This window comes from Cinclus cinclus, chromosome 4 (assembly GCF_963662255.1).
Source record: "Cinclus cinclus chromosome 4, bCinCin1.1, whole genome shotgun sequence".
Lineage (NCBI taxonomy): Eukaryota > Metazoa > Chordata > Aves > Passeriformes > Cinclidae > Cinclus > Cinclus cinclus.
In genome coordinates, this window is record NC_085049.1 from 8738561 (window position 1) to 8755486 (window position 16926).

A 16926-nucleotide genomic window follows, 5' to 3' on the forward strand; every position below is an offset into this window, starting at 1 on the left:
ACGGGAAAACTTTCAGGATATCAGATCAGCTCTCTTCTTATTTTGCTATAAGGCTCTGGAGCACAATCACAGCTGCTTATGCAACATACACTAGTTTATTTGACACCAGTGTGGAGTGAAATAAGAGGTGTTCTTGGGGAGGAGTCCTGCTGCAGAAGTGAGGATACTTTTCTACATCTTTGGGACTTGCACCCTACAAGAAAATGGAGACAAACTGATGACTGGTTTGCTCAGGGATGGTGTTATTTCTTCCTGCAGATCATAAAGGCAGCATAGATGAAATCAAAGCAGGACTCACACTCTTTAAACAAAAGATGCTGATCACAGGAAAGCCAGCCATAAGTGTAGATGTGTCACTTAGGGACATGTTTTAGTGATGGAATTATCATTAATGGGTGGACTCAGTCTTATAGGTCTTTTCCAATGTAAATGATCCTCTGATTCTGAAACTACTTGTTTAATGATAAAGTTGTTCTTGTATACATATGGTAGGGAGGAGAAAGTCCTTGGGGAGGGCTTTGGAAACCTTTCCCTCAAACTGTAAATCACTGGATTGTTTCTTTTTAGGAAGGAATTGGTACATCTTGAATCTTTGATTTTATGCTAATTTTCCTTCATATGGTCTGTTTCTGTTAAGAGCCTAGACTGCAGTTCTGCAGCATGTCATGGTAAGCAGCATGTAGATCAGTGCCATGTGTTAAAGCTGGAAAGTTTTTTCACTTTCTTCTTTTTTTTTTGGTTTTTTTTTTTGGCTTGGTTTGAGGCAGCTTGTATTAAATACTTTACCCCATCCCTTTTTTCTCAGGTGTACAGTTGGGAATTGCTTTACTACTTGTATATCCTGTGGTAGCATTTAATATTAATTAGACATTTGGCCATCCATACTTCCCCGAAATCTAATGTTGTTTTTTTGTCAATGGGGATTTCCTGGGTGCTCACATGCCTTTCTTTTGTATCTTCTCTCCAGATACACATCGTGGGTAATCACACCAGTGTTACAGTATAAGCTGTGCAGTTTAACTTCTCTAATTATGAGACTATGTTGCCACTGTCAAGACATTTGTTCAATTATCTTGCAGTGAATTTGAACATAAGTGTCAAACATGGATGTCTATTAAGTTCATGTTATTTATCATTCTTCTTAGGAATTCCATGTTGCTACTCCTGACCAAAGAGTTTTTCAGTATAGTGGGCAGAGTTTTCAACCTCAACATAAGCAATTTATGTCTATTCTTTATTTCGTCTTCCTCATTGATGATTAGGTGTCCTTATAATTAAAAACATCAAACATATGCTCTACCAGCTGAATTTTGTTAGACTTAGTAAAACTCTTCTCAAATGATAGAATCTTAATTTCTCTGATCTTTCTCATAACCCTTTCCACATTTTTTTTAAATTGGTGGATACAGCTACATAATATTCCTGAATAGATCTTGCCATTGTATTTCATCACAACTACTCTTCCTGCTTCTGGAAATTCCACATGTAGTCTAGGAAAGGTCATGCAGCCTACGTCTGCTTCATGATGGTTGCCAACATGCTTGCTGTGACTGCCTGGTTTTATTTGAAGGGTATTTTGGTACGCTTTCTGCTTCTTTGACAATGTTAATGATGTTTCTTGTAGCTAATGCTTACTTGACTGGAGGCATTCTGGCCAGGCCATATGGAATGAAAGCTTTTGGGCTCACCTCTGGGTATTAGGGATGGGACTCGTATATTCCAGCTGATTTTTGGAGTGTGGTGACAGTGTATGTAAGTAAAAGAGTGTCTGCCCTTTGCACCAAATCTTTATCTATTTTAGCACTATAAAGAGCTTAGTCCTAATGAAGTTGTGGGAAATTTACTTAAATCCATTCTAGACTGCAGCACCCCACACCTTTCAACAGGCAGAAGTGCTGACTTCAGCAGCTCCTGTCCTACCTCTCCGGCCACAGCTTCAACTTTTGAGCAGGCCTGACATGTTTTGGTTTGTTGTGGGGTGCTGTTTTTTTCTTTTGGGTGGCTTTGTTTGGGGGGTTTTTGTTGTTGTGTGTTTTTTTGGGGGGGTGGGGGTTGCTGGTTTTGGTTTTTTTGGGTCCACAGTATTTCATGTCCTACTTCAGTATTGCCTCACAATGGTTTGAACTAACCAGAAGTGAACGAGTGTCTGGGAAAAAATGCAGGATGGGGATGGGAGCACGCAAAGCTCACATCACTACTCTGAGAAGTGTCTGTTGAACCTTTAACACCACTAATGGGGCTGCAGAGCTGTATGAAAGACACTAAGTCTGGGGATATGCGAGGATGCTTAAATAAAACCAAGTCCTTCACTGGGAGCGTTTATATTTGGCTTAAGAGGTGTGAGCTGAAGCAACATGCTTATGCGCAAACTCCTAATCCAGAGCAGGTATACCGAGTATAAAAATTTACATTATCTTCCATTCTTAACTCAATGGCGGAATAAGCAAAAATTGCACTATCCTAAGTTAAAAGCATGCATGTCCCATAGGTTCTGTAGAGCCGGACGAAAACCTCCGTATTGTTTGAGAGTAGCCGGACCTGCGAGTGAGAGCTGCTGTACCTTAGCCCAGAACACCAAAAGGAGAAAAATCCCATTTGCAAACAGACGAAGCCTACTACAGACCAGGCAGCACATTTGCACAACAAAATGGCTGTGGCTGTGGCTATACGTGATCCACAGGAGCGCAGCTGGAAGTAGGGGAGCGGGGCAGCCCCAGCCCCGCACTCCGGGTCCGGCTGGCGGCCGCGCCGGGGCGCGGAGGGCCCGCGCTGCAGCTCCCAGAGCCCGTCCCGGGGACCCGCGGCGGGGCGCCGAGAGACGCGCAGCCCTGAGGCGCGCACGGCCGGCGGCTGCGCCTTCCCGGCGGGGCTCCTCGGCCGCCGTGCCCCGCTCCGCTCCGCTCCGCTCCGCTCCGCTCCGCAGGGCCGGGCCGGGCCGGTGCCCGAGGGGCAGCGCGGGAGCTGCGCGGGTCCGGCGCCCCTCGGGGCGGGCGCGGGCCCGGTGCCGGCGGCGCGGGGCGCAGGCGCGGGGGGCGCGGGCATGCGCGCTGTGCGGCGGGGAGCCCGATCTGATAGGGAGCAGGGGCTGACACTACCCCCGTGTGGGCGGCGGAACGTCCCGAGGATGACGTGCGGCGTTCTCGAATCCCGTGTCTCGCTCGCTCGCTCGCCGCCGCCGCCGCCGAAGGAAACGGGAAAAGCAACAAGGAGGCAGGAGCAGGCGCGGCGCCATGGCGGCCCTGGAGCGGCCCGTGCCCAGTCCCGAGGCGTTCCTGGGCCAGCCCTGGGCCGCCTGGGTGCGGGAGGCCGCCCCCCCGCACGCGCACGGCGCCGCCCCCCCGCACAGTAAGGGCAGGGACCGGCCGCGGTCCGGCTCCGCACGGCGCTCCCCCCGGAGCGGGGCCGGGGTCCGGCCGGGCCGCCCCCCCCCCCCCCCCACCCCCCAACCTCCTCCGCTCCCCTCCCCTCCCTCCTCCCGCCGGGGCCGGGAGGTGCCGCCCCCCCGGGCGCTCAGCTGACGCTCGCCCGAGCCCCCGTGCCATGTGTGCGGGAGGCGCGCGCCGCGCCGCGCCTGCCGTGCCGCTGCCCCGCGGCGCTGGGCCGGCGCCGCGGTGGGGGAAGGGGGCGAGGGGGAGGATGCGCGGAGGGGCCGGAGGATGCCGCGGGCGGGGAGGGGGGGCCGAGGGTGCTGCCGCGGGGGGCCCGGCGGTTCCGCTCCCTGGCAGATGCTCCGACCATTGTGCTTTTGCTGTTGCAAATAGAAACAGTGCTCACCTCCTCACCTCTCCTCCTCCCCTCGCCAAACAATAAATGCACACCTCGGGGCCCTCGGCGCTTCCTGACTCTGCTTCTCTTCTGCAGGTGTAGATCTGGAAGAGACTGGAAAGGAGGGTGGAAAAAGCAGGGAGGTTATGAGGCTTAATAAAGAAGGTAAGTGGATAGTGCTGGCACACCTCTCTACCTGTCCGTCTCTTGGTGGCTGTGAATGACTGTGGTTTGGCCTTGACAGGGTTGTTTGATAGCGTATGGATTTCCCTGCCGTGAAGAAGGTTTCAGGGTTGGATACGTGCAGGTGACTCTCACGGTGTCAACTTCTTTTGAAGTACGGGTATAACAGGTCTATACATGCAACTGACAGTCGTGGTAAAAGATGATTTTGAGGCAAAAGACAACTGCACGTCAGTGGCCATATTGGATTTTTTTGTGGACCCTGTCCCTTGGTGCAACGTTCCAGTTGGCTCGTGTGAAGATAAGCCTATAAACTTTAAACATTATATTATTATTTATCATCAACTTAGTGGAGATATTTTCCCTTGCAGTGAGGAAGGGTTTGTTAAAACCTTTGAGTTCGTTCACTTTAGCTCAAATGGCATTTTGTTCTTCGTTTGCACTGCTGAGCATGACCTACAGTCAACTGAGCAGCCAGCATCAAATATTACCTGAAATTACACTAACCCATGCATATTATGCAAAACCAAATAAAATTAGTCATTTGGGCCATAAGTTCATCTGCAGCCATCAGTGTGAACAGGCAAATTCCAGGTTAGTGGTATTTGCCAATACGCCAGGCCTGTCCCAGCCCTGTCAGCTGTGAGAGGAGAAACATTTTGTTTGCAATGTGTGTCACTGACATCATGCTGAGGTAACACCTAGTGCAACTAGAGAAATGGTTCAGGACGCTTTTTCAAGTAGTTTTGTGTTTGTTTCTGTTTCCTTAAGAAAGCACTTTACGTACACAACCTCTCTGTCTTGGGAAATACTTCTTGGGAAGTCAGTTCATAATGAACGATCCCATCATAGTGAAACTTTGGTGTGACTTACTAATATCGAGGGAAATCCTGTTATTACCTGTAATGTTAAAATATATATTCTGAAATGATGTTGAGTTCCTCATTACATTACAGTTGTGATTACACGTGCATTCGATATTGAGCATCTTGGCAGCTCAAAGGAATCTTATGTTTTCTAAACAAGCTCTTGAAAAAAGAACGAATAAATGAGTAATGTAGATTTGTGTGATAAACTGCAAAAATTGCATGGAGTACGCATTAAAGTTATTTAAAATACCATAAAACTTCCCTTTTTAAAGACCTTTACAGAGATGCCAAGCTTGATTGTGTTCCTATCTTGATTCTTACATGTCTGAACCTCGCTATTTTGTCAGCCAAAGATAAGTATAGCAGCAGAACTGGGATTTTCATGTAGTTATTTATAGGTAAAAGGTTCAAGGCTCTGTACGTCTATCAGTAATGTTGATTCAGAAATAATTGAACAAAAATTTTGCTACTTCAGCTGTGCTTTCATAAGGAGCTTAATTTGTTGAGATAAAGTGTTTTGTGCACAGAGAAGTACTTGAACACAAATTCGTATTATAAGCTTGGGACATAAAGATTGCAGTGTCTTTACTCCTTAGTTATACATAATATGCAAATTGTTTCCTAGAAAGATTCAGTTTAAATTATCAGTTCTAGTCTCGTTTGGTTGGTTTTTTTGGGTTTTTTTTTTTGGGGGAGGGGTCAGATACTCCATCAAAGGAGCTCTATTTAAACTCACTATCCAGAAAAATTACTTCCAAACAAAACATGTCATTGCTGACATTGTGATCATGACAGGTGTGAAGCACTTACTGGCTTTTATAGTACTTATGTCATAATACCGTGTAAAAAAAAAAACCAAAATTGACTGTTATATTTAGAAAATAAAAAGCCTTAGGGACATTATTGCTTTCAAGTAGTAACTTGTGTTAGATCACTTAGAAATAACTTCCATGAAGTTTGAATAAATTAATATGTATCGAAATATTTCTACTATATCCACTTAGGCAGTCTGTTAATACAGGTGTTTTCACCACAGCCATCTGAGTGCCTGAACACCCACTGTAAATCTTCCTTGGGCCTCACAGTCCTTATTAATAAAGGTGGGGAAAGATTTCAAGAGTTTAATGGGTCTGCAGGAAACATTTCTTATGTATTTGCAGAAGTGCTTGTGCTTTTACTCTGACCTTGCTCACATGTTCTGTGACACGTTGAATTTTTTTGCCAGCATTATTCATAGAGGAGGATTGTGGTTATGATAGGTCTGAATACAAAAGCCAACTCATTTTTTTTACAATCTTACCAACTGGACTAGACCTTTTTGATGGCATCTATGGTGCCAGGAGACTGTAAGTGGTGTCTTAGAAAAATTAAATGTTACTTGATGTTACTTGTAACCTACTTGTATCAAGTAAATGGGGGGGGGGGGGGTGGCGACAGACGGATGGGATTTTAAGTATTGAAAATTACTGTCCTGTTTGATAAAGATAGTGTAAAACCTGATGTCTCTGCACTTACTTATTCTCATATTTGTGTGCACTTCATCTTCTTCAGTTGATGTGACCAGGTTTATGCAGCCATTCCTCTGTAAGCAGTTTAGCAAGAAGGCTTTTTAGATGAGTGAAGCTGTGCTGAGCACGGTGGGAGTTAAAGAGTGGGAATATGTTGTTCTTCAGACTATGACAAGGTATTTCGCTTGGGTTTTGTGGAAAAACCATGATGTTAGGTGGCAAAAAGTGCTTCCAGTTAGCTTGATCCCTGCTTTGCTACCTCCTTTCTGCTTGTGTACCATGTGTTTAGAGTGGTGGGCTGCTCTTCTTCCTCGCTTTGGCCCAGGAAGGGATGTGGGGGGCAGCATTTCCTGGAGGTGGGGGGTAGGAGCAGTGCCTGCCAAGTCTCTGCCTGGCTGAGGGGTTCATACTTGCATCCCTGGGCAGAGGGCTCACAGATTGATTGTGTTTATTTCTGTAGTATCAGAGATGTACCGAGGCTGTGTGCCCCATCTTAAGGGTAAAAGTAAAGACACGGAAGTATTGCTCACTGCTTTCCTTTATTCTGCAGTGTATATGTAGGCAGCATAGAGGGAGAGAAATTTCCTGAACGCTTGTTCAGTTTTCTAGACAGGATTGCTTTTTGCATGCTGATAATTACTGTTGAGATTTCCTATAGCAAATACAGTCTGCCCATGGTTGACTTTTACTGGCATATGGGTTTGTAGAGAGGGGATTACAAAGTTCCAAGTGCTCACAGAAAATGAGAAATTTTATACATAAATGTTTGTGCCAGAAGAAAAACCCAAAAACTTATCTGCTTATCTAATCAGGAAACAGAAACAGTATTGTGTAACTTATCTGACAAATCACTACCAAGCAGCCAGCTTAGCTAAAAGAGGGGTTATTAGAATTAGGGCAGCATCTAGAATTTATGTTGAATTTTAAAAGATTGAATGGCGTATTTGAAGAGTTGAAGATTTTCTTGCAGATAGTAGGCATAGTAAAAGAAGTCTGTATTTGAGAGTTTGTGTCCTGTAAAACGTCACAATTACTGTATGCCTGAGACAGGTACAGTGTTCTGTTATTATCAGCCATAACCTGTAAATTATTATAGATTAACTTTGGAGGCTTGTGTTTTACATTATACAGTATTTGGGAAAATAATGGAAAAATGGGATTTTTTTGGTGTTGCGTACGGAACCTGTATTAATAATAGGTTTAGTAAAGTGTTTCTAGGTAGACACAGGCTGTAAAGGAGCAAAAGGTATCCTGTGTATCTTTGTGAATTGCAGCAGAGTTAAATATGACCTATGGGATTTAGGTCTGTGTCCGGGTTCTTGGTGTCATAGTCAACTTCAGTTTCCCGGTTCAGTGGGTTTGTATTATTGAAGTTTCAATCTGATGATGTGTGTGTTTTGTCTTAGATAATTTTTCCACTAACCATACTGATTCATTATTGTTTGACGTTAAGAATGTTACGTAAAAAATTCTAATTGTTTTTCTGATTTTGTGATAAAAGATTTTGATTGTTCCATCCCAAACTTGACCATTTTACTTTATGATTACATATGCAAACTGGAGTTTTAAATCCATTGGATAATTGTTTACAGTATATTTTTTCTTATTTTGACTTCCTACACAAATATCGGATGGAAAGTTTTTTGTTAAATCCTTTGGCAACATATGAACAAAATTAAAGGGATACTGATTAGTTTTGCTTTCAGTATCTTTTTAAATCGTCAGAAAAATATCTTGATGATTTTGTCATTCTTCTTGGAAAAATAAGTTAAGGATGTTAGGTGGTGGTAGGGAACACTACTGTAGGGGGAAAAGGATGTGACATACAACATTCTACTTTATGAAAAGTAAGAGGAAGAGAACTAAAATTAATGGGAAGATTGTGAAAGAAGAGAAGACAAAACCAGCTGGTTAACCTAAGCATAGAGATTTGAGTTAACTTTAATTATTATTTATCTGGTTTTTTTTACTAGTGGTTTGCCCATGGTGCTATTTATCTACTTTAAAAACATACTAAACAAAAAAAGAATAAAACCATTCTTGTGTTACTGACTGCTTTCATCTTCCACCTTTTTGTGGTAGGAAGGGCTGAGAGAGAAAGAAAATTATAACAAGGTTTTAAACACACATTTCTGAAGAAAGAAGTGAGGTTATTGAATTTAGACCACCGTAGCTGGTGATTTGGGATTGGTTTTGGTTTTACAGTGGGCTAAAGAGAAGGTTGGATGTTGTATAATTTTCTGTGTCTTCTCTGTAAGCTGATACAGTCTTCCGGAGATACTGATTCTTAAACTCATCTAATATTCTGTGGTGCTTGATGAGTGAAAGAACTGAGAATTGGCAGGGCACAGAACTGGCTATTTTCAAGAGAAAGTTTTTCTTGCCATTCTTACCTTTATGCTGGGAATAATAACAGTAAGCCACGGTCCCTACAGCGTCTTTTTTAGGATGAGAAATGACAGTGGGATTGAATTCTGGTGTGTGTTCTGGTGTGTAAGTGACTGATCAGTTCTATGTATGATATCTGGCTCTGATTTTTTTTTTTTTATATGGACAGCTTCTGCAAGGGGGTGGCATGTCTCCTGGTTATGGCTGTCACCTCATTTAATGTGTTTCAAGGAATGATGACAGAGGAAGAATGAAGCAGTATGTATGATAGTGCCCAGAAAATTTAGTCAGAATTGTAGTTTATCTTCATAGTTGTATAGTTATTTTCTGAAACCTGTCCTTTAGTTCTTCATCCCACACACTGGATAAAAGGAATGAAGTAATGGTAAGGCTCAGACATTCCGTGTTTTGAATCAAGATTTTGATGTTTTTGAATATGTATCTAAAACTGTTGTATTGTAAATTACTTCATTTAAAAACCTGGTTTTGTTAGGTGCACATATCTTGATGAAGTGCATTATTTGTGCATCAGTTGTTCTGAAGTGGTTAGATCTCCTGTTGTTTAAAGTACTTTTTTTTTTTGATTATGTGTGGGGAAACCATGTGTGATTCCCTGTCAACTGCCAGCACTGTCACTAAGGATCAGTCTCTGACATTCCTTCTACTAGCTGTAATTTATAAGCAGACTTGAGAAAAAGGGAAATTTACATGTTTACTAGAGGGTACCCTAAGCCCTGCTGTCACTACAGAAAGTAAATGACTTTGTCTATCTAATTTTGATTTAGATATAAAAACACGTGTGTGTCTTCATGTTGATCTGCCTCTGTACGTAGTTAATAGTTTATAGATGAAATATAGATTACTGTGTGTTAAAAAGAGACTACACAAGAGCTGAACCATTTCCACTCTGAAGTGGAGTAATTTCTTTGAAATAGGCCTTTTTTTCTAGTTAATTGAAAATTAGGACATTATCAGGTTCTGTTTTACCTTTGGGCAAAAAGTACTAACCATTTAACCAAGGCTGAGGTGTATGAATGAGATTAAAGCAGTGGAAAATCCTGTAGAAAACATTTCAAATTACATTTTAAGTTGTGCATCACAGGAGTCTTGTAGGCAGAAAGCATAAATTTCTGATAGTCAAAGTGAAGGTTTCTGGTAGTCACTGCATGCATTACTAAGAAAGATCACCTTGAGTAAAAATAATATTGTTGCTATGAGTGTTTCTTAGAGTTAACTCCAATATAAGTATATCTGAATGCCATGACTATTCATTATTAAGAGTGATTTTGGAATAACTAGCAAGATAAGATTTTTGGTTTGTATGGGCATAGATTAAATTACTGGAACTTTCTGTCTTCCAAGTTCAACTTGGTGCAGAAGTTCCTCAGCTTGTCTTTCAAAAAGCTGATTCAGGAGTTAATGGTACAGGATGCCAGGTGAAGCTGGTGTCTTTAAGTAATTAATATGCAGCAAAACCCCTTGGCAAATGCTGTCGTGACACAGTAAGGGTGTTTGACAGAGGTCTATCAGCAAGTCTGTGGCAAGAAATCTTCGATGGTTCCCTTGCTGGATGAGAAGGGTAGATGCTGTGAGAGTAAAAATGGCCCAGTTTTTTATCACAGTGCTATGCAGCTGACTAAGCTGACTCAATCTGAAGAAAGAATCCAGCACAGCTACTTGAAACTGGTATGGAACAGAGGAAAACCAGCTATGGCATGAATAATTTCTCACTTTTTCTTTTCTGTGCCACTTTCTATGGTTGATTTTAAGGGACTGGTTTCGTCATAACTTCTTGTATGGCTTATTAAAAGTCATTCCTGAAAGCCACTGTTGTTGCTGGGGAAGTGAGCTTTCTGATTGCTCTTGGTCTTGTACTCATCAAAATGTCTTCCTTATTTCTGAAATGTTTTGCTTATTATTTAGTAATTTAATTTCATATAAGTTGTATCATAATGCAGTGCTTAGGCCCAACACTATTCCTATTTATCTCTCTGTTTACTTGACATTTACAGTTTACTTGACTAGAATTTATAATTATTTGGTCTTCCAGCTTTTTGATTTCTGTGTTCGTGTATTTACAAAGTGTGTGCTGCTCGGCATAGAAGTAGGGGAGTTTTCCCAGATCAGAAAGAACATCAGCCAGAAATAGCAAAGAACTTGGTGACTGAAGTTCCAGGTTCTGCACAACTGCTGGTTCCAGTGTCTGTCTAGTGCAGTTTCACTTTGTCCACGGGCCCCTCCTGAATCGTGTGAAACGGAAGCAGTTGTGACAGAGCTGTGTGTGCTGCACAGGGGGTTAGGCTGGCTTCCCTTTCTGTCCCCTGGGAGCAGGTGTTCAGCAGAAGAGACAGAAGAATGACTGATGAAGTGGCATCAAGATGTAAGAATGACTGGCAAAGGCAAGAGTCTGTGAGGTTTGATTCTGTGTGGTCTTGTTAATGTTCTTTATTTTGTTTGTATTTGTTTCTGTTATACAGTGTTTTATGCTTTCTGTCCAGTTATTCTTGCTCTTCCTTTTCCTACTGCAGGGCACTAGACATAGGGGGCAGGCAGAGTCTGGGAATTTGAAATTATATTTGGATGAGCACTGCTGATGTCATATCAGTAGCTGTTGAGAGGTTTGCTGGATCAAAATTCTCTTCCCTAGCAAGACAAAAGAGGATGGGACTGGACCTCTCCAGTAATAGAATAAGGTGACTTGTCATCATGTTGAGCTGAAATGGTCAGAGTGGAAGCTGAGATTCAAAGAAATGTTAATCATTATGTGTATTCACTTTTTAATCTCTGTTAAGTATGCTGTCCTCAGGTGGCTTTCATACTGGCCGCCTGTGATTGTCTAGATTAGGTAGATTATGTGATAGCACATAGTTGTTCTTTAAGATGCCCTTAGTTATGTCTTACTGAGACAGGATGATACAATGATTTGTATCTTTAAACTTTGTTGGACCAGGCCACCACAGCAAACACTGACAGAGCCAAAACCGTGTTTGTTTGTGTCTGCTAATGAAGATAGTCAGAGGAAAATGATATGGAAGAATATAGGTAATTGATCTGTTACTGCAGTGACTGGGGAGGCAGTATTATTATTTGCATGGTCCTAATGCCTAGCAGCCTCATCAGGTACTCGATGCTACTCTGCAGAGGATCAGCAAAGGGAGGAAGGGTGTGTGCTTGTGTGTGTTGTGAAATTGTGCTGCAGAGAACTAGTTTTTTTAATGCATGACAAAGCAGGAGTTGTAATATTGACAAACAAAAGCACTTAGTTGCTCAATGTGATAGATGGTTGACTTTAGCCTAAACTAAAGTGACTTTCTTAGAACTGTAGCAAGGAAAGCTTTAAGGTGAAATTTGGATGAGAATGAAGTAATTTTGCAAGAGCTTGGAAGGTATCCTTACTCAGGTGTGGGAATTGGCTTGGATGAAAGTACAGGCTGGTTGTTGAAAGATTCATAAATGGATACTGATGTCATGAACCAATTAGAAATGTGAGCAAATGGTGTGACAGCAAGTAGGATATGGACAGTTCAGTGTACATAAGACAGAGGAGCCTGGAAAGCAGAGATGACTTGTTCCCAATATTTAAATTTGGAACGGAGGATTGTGCATAGAAGGATGCAGAGAGTAAAGCAGTATGACAATATTGAAGAAAGAACTTCTGGAACAATGTGAGCAAGCAGGATAATATTTGTCAACATGAAAAATAAGAAAATACAACTAATGTGAGGTGAAGGCCCAGAAAAAACTTTAGCACTGAAGATGTTTAGAGCAGAGTTTGGCCTAGGGATGCAAGACAGGAAGAATAATTTAGATATAGATGTAACCTCAATGAAGGGTTTAAGAGAGAAACTACTGGCAAAGATCACATAGTAGTTTATTATAGTATGTTATATCTGAATGATGGACAAGTTGATTATGCTGTCCAGGGTGATCAAGAGAAGACATGGAGAAAAGAGGGTAGGAGTGGTGAGAGCTAAATTCTGTTCTGGCTGTATCAAGCTGAACTTAACAGCTACTCAGTGGCAAGAAGTGTCAGATAGAATGAGATTTTTTTGTTTAGATGTATCTGCTGTATTTGAGACCTGTTCTCAGGAACTGAATGCAATATTCTCTGACATAAAAGTAGCAGCAAAAGATACAGCTTAATGGAGACCTGCTAGAAGACTAAGGAAGAGTAAGGATGCTGCCAGTGCTCTGTGAAGAGATTGGTACAGGAAGGATGGGCAGTAGGAGAGGGGAGAGTCACAGAAGTCAGTAACAGAGAGTGAATGCTTCAAAAGCATAAAGGCATTTAATTTCTATGAAGAATGCATAAGGGTTATGTTTGATGGAAATTACTGATTTGTGATGTTGCAATAGTAAAAAGTTTTTAGACATTTTAGTGAGAATACTTTCACTGTATTGCAAGGGACAGATGAAGGAAACTCACATTGAAGTTAGAGACAGAAGTGTAATTTTTTTGTCAAAAAGAGCATAATAAGCTTGGAGGTGAAAGAAGGACTGTAAGAGTCATGTAGTTAGAGAATCAAGGGGTCAGAAGTAGACTTCCAAACACAGAAAAAACTGATTGGCTGTCCTGCTGTTCTGTCAGAGTGGGAAGAGAAGGGACATGTGAGGTATGGGCTGATACGAGTGAGGCAAGGAGAGAGTGGGACAGATGTGTTTTACATCTATTATGTGAGGGAAGAAGGGAGAGCTATAAGGGAGAGGAAGAGAGTGGGAAGCGAGAATGTGAAATGGTTATTATGTTTTTTAGCTTTCTCTTGGAATAAATATTTACATTCTGTTGCAGAGAAGGAAATAGATACAAAAGAAAAGGTTTGAGGAGTGAGTCAAAAGTAGGAACAAAAAAGGCTGAAATTGCAGGTGTGGGTTCAGCTCAACTGGAGGAATGGCACAGATTAGTAAGCAGCAGGGGAGAGAGAGAGAAAATGTGCGATAACCTCATTTTCAGACTGGTTCTCTTTTCTACTGCAAATTCTAGGACAGGCGAGAATATAGCAAAGAAAATGGATGTTTAAGACAAGCGTGAGTTCAGGATTGGTGGAGTTGGACCTAGTACTGGCAAGCAGAGCAAAAAACATCACAGAAGGAAAGAAAGCTCTTCAAGGAGAGAAAAGAGTATCTGGTCATATCTATCACATAGCTTGATGGACATGAAAGTAGTAGTTCTGTTCCTTGCCGTGCATCATAAGTAGATAATATGTCTACATGATTTGTTACATACTGATACTGACTTGTGCTTCCTGCTTCCAGAGCTGAGACAAGGCCACGGGATTGCATTATCGTGGACTGGGCCCCGGGTAATGTCGTACTGCTCACGGTGTATCGTGAGAGCTTGGGCGCGGTGCTGCGGTAACCATGGTTGTATGGCTTTTGCTTGTCTTGCAGGGCAAAGCAGCTTGTTCCTGTCTACATGCTACAGGCAGGCATGCTTTATGATACAGCACTTTTTTTTTTTTTTTTTTTTCCTCTGAGAAAGCAGGACATAGTAATTTTAGAGGGGTTCCACGGAATGGCTGTCATTCATGTCATTCAGCGTCTAAGAAGTTAATCTCAGGTTTTCACATCTCTTTAGTAGATCTAAACAACTGTTTAAAGAAAAGGAAAATGCTGTGGGAGAGATTTGTTCCTTCACGCGCAGAGCATTGAGCTGATCCTTTGACTTGGAAGGCTTTATTCATTACCTTGCCTGCCTTTCCCAAGCAACTTTCTGCATGTCCCTGTATGTTATCAATGTTCAGTCATGCCAGCAGCTTATACACGTCACCATGCAGAGGTGCTGAGAAAACAGGGAAAGGAAAACTCTTCAAATTTTCTCTTCGGGGTCTCTCAGGTGGTTTTTTTTATGCACTATCATGAAGTTTTGTGGTTCTGATTGTATTCATGCTTTTGCTGTATTTTTGACTTTTTAGAAGACTTGGAGAGCCTTGGGCAAATATATTAAGAAACTGAATGCATGGCAATGGAAAAACATGAGGAGAAATGGGAGGAAAAATGTTTCAGCTCTTGAAATTATGGTGAGCTGTGTGTATAGTGCTTTTAATAGAGTCTTCGAACATTCTGTGCTTGGTGTAAGTTTTCTTCAGCCTCTCTCATAACTCACAACACACTGGGTGTGAACATTACCAAGCCTTTTAGGTATTTAAATTTTGAAAGAGGTAATGCAGCTTTACATATTTTTGGGTTTCTTGCTCATCAAGAAAAATTATTCTTGACTGCATTGCTCAAGGAGAGAATGCTACGAGTTTTATTTTGTGGCATTTATTCTTTCCAGCTTTTCAAGATACCTGTTACTATTCTGACTGTTTGTTTTCCAAGCTCCTTGGCAAATCAAAGGTATTGTAAACTTTTATCTCTTTCCTGGAAGGTAAGAGTGTATCCTCGGTGGGAATTCTTGTAGGCTTTCCATTTGTTTAGAGTTGTTTTTTTTAAATTCCATGTAATTAAGCATGTATTTGGAAAAGTTCTAAAGAGATGTGTCATATATATGTTCAAATGATGTAATGTATATAAGTGTTAGCTTTAAAACAGCCTGATATGGTCTCTACTTCTGAGAGCTTCCAGTACATTTCAGACAAAACCATAAGTAGTGTATGTTGTGATGACAAAAATCAGTCTATGAATGTTGAAAAATTTCATGCAGTAAGTTATTTTAAGGAGGAATTTGAGGGAGGTAGAGAATAATTAGTTGATGTGGAGGAAGGAGGCATCAAAGCTGATAGTACAGCATACAGGAAAGTAGCATACAGAACAGATTTCTAGTGAAAGCAGTTCATTTGTAAAAATAAACTCTCCCTGTTTTGTTAATATTGTCTTACTGTCTCGGCACTGGAAAGCAAAACTAATTGTAATTGCTAGACTGCAAAAATAACATAAATATTGAAAGATAAATCTTAATCTTTCTTGACTCTGTTCCCTAAACATGCCCTCTGTTCTCTAAATACTTAAACATTCCTTTTATTATTAGGCTTCAGCTTCATCTGTTCTCTCAAATAGTGCCCTGGTTTTGCTATTAGGAAAAAGTGAAGAGAAACTAACACATTGTGTATGCAATAATGTTTGTTGTTCTTTTACACTCTTTTGCATTCTTTTACACTCTTTCTTCTGTGTAAGTTTTTTTCTGCCTATTTGTTTGTATATTAGAGGCTTGCAGGGTAAGTGACATGCAAAATTCTTAACAGTTTTGATTCTTGTTCTTGATTCTCAACCTTAAAATGAGCCTGTTGTGTCCAAATTTCTGAAGTTTAAATTGTTTTTAGGAGAACCCCTTAGATGTGGGCTTTCCATGGCAGATTTGACATACCGTGTGTAAGTATATTTTGCCATAGAAATAATACACAAAACAAGTGCTTTTGAAAGCTTACTTGTTTTAGTACTGTGAGATTATGAGAGAGACTTCCCTGTGTTCAAATTCATTATACTGAGGCTGCTTTGAGTAATAATCAGGACAATGTGTATATATCCAGAAGAAGAGTATGAAATAGGGCTCATGTCAATGTGAGGGAATGAGTGGATGGGAAGAAGTCATGAGAAGAAACAAGCTGAACTACTGATGTTTATAGATCACCTCTCTTTGTAAAGAGGCCCAAGGTGTCCTACCAGCTACATGAAGAAATTTTTTGTCACTGGAAGAGGATGGACAAACGTGGCTGCTGCTGCTAAAAGACCAATCATACCTGCACTGGAATTAACTGAAAGAGCACTGAAAGCCCATCCTCCACTGATAGGGTATAATCCAGTCCTCACTGAAGTATGTCATTGCATAACAATTTCAAAAGGAAAGGAACAATGCCTTATTTCTAGATTAAAAAGAGAATGCAGGTACATAGAGTGTATTTGTTTATGGGGGGGGGGGGGGAGGAAGGAAAAGCAAAATACCAGAGCACATTACCTTTGCCTATGACAGGTTGTGGCAGGCTTTATTGAGCCTAGCACTCTGTTTACTGATTTTTAAAAATTGATGCTGCCATTGGCACCAAATTTTACTTATATTACATTTACTTAGATTAAAGTCAGGACTGACATGCTTCAAAATACATTGCTAGGATTTTTATCTTTTTCTTGAAGAACAGTTACCCAAGCCATGCCTAAAAGAATAGGACAGTTCTTAGTACAGCAAAAACCTGCAGTACTTCACTATGTTTTAACAAGTCATCACATATTCTAGTATGGTGCTTTTCAATAATTTTTAAATTACTTAAAGGCAGAATTTG

General features: G+C 41.3%; 1 protein-coding gene across 3 annotated transcripts in view; it reads left to right on the top strand.

Annotated features, from left to right (window-relative positions):
- The first annotated feature begins 3861 nt into the window (after window positions 1-3861).
- ATXN7L1 (ataxin 7 like 1) overlaps window positions 3862-16926 on the top strand; it is a 112486-nt gene continuing 99421 nt past the window's right edge. For 2 of the 3 annotated variants that reach the window (XM_062491614.1, XM_062491620.1), the window contains exon 1: window positions 3862-3930. In XM_062491614.1, coding sequence (XP_062347598.1) covers window positions 3912-3930 — 19 coding nt within the window. In that variant the 5' untranslated portion in view covers window positions 3862-3911. The remainder of the gene's footprint in view (window positions 3931-16926) is intronic. The other variant, XM_062491615.1, reaches the window with a different exon arrangement.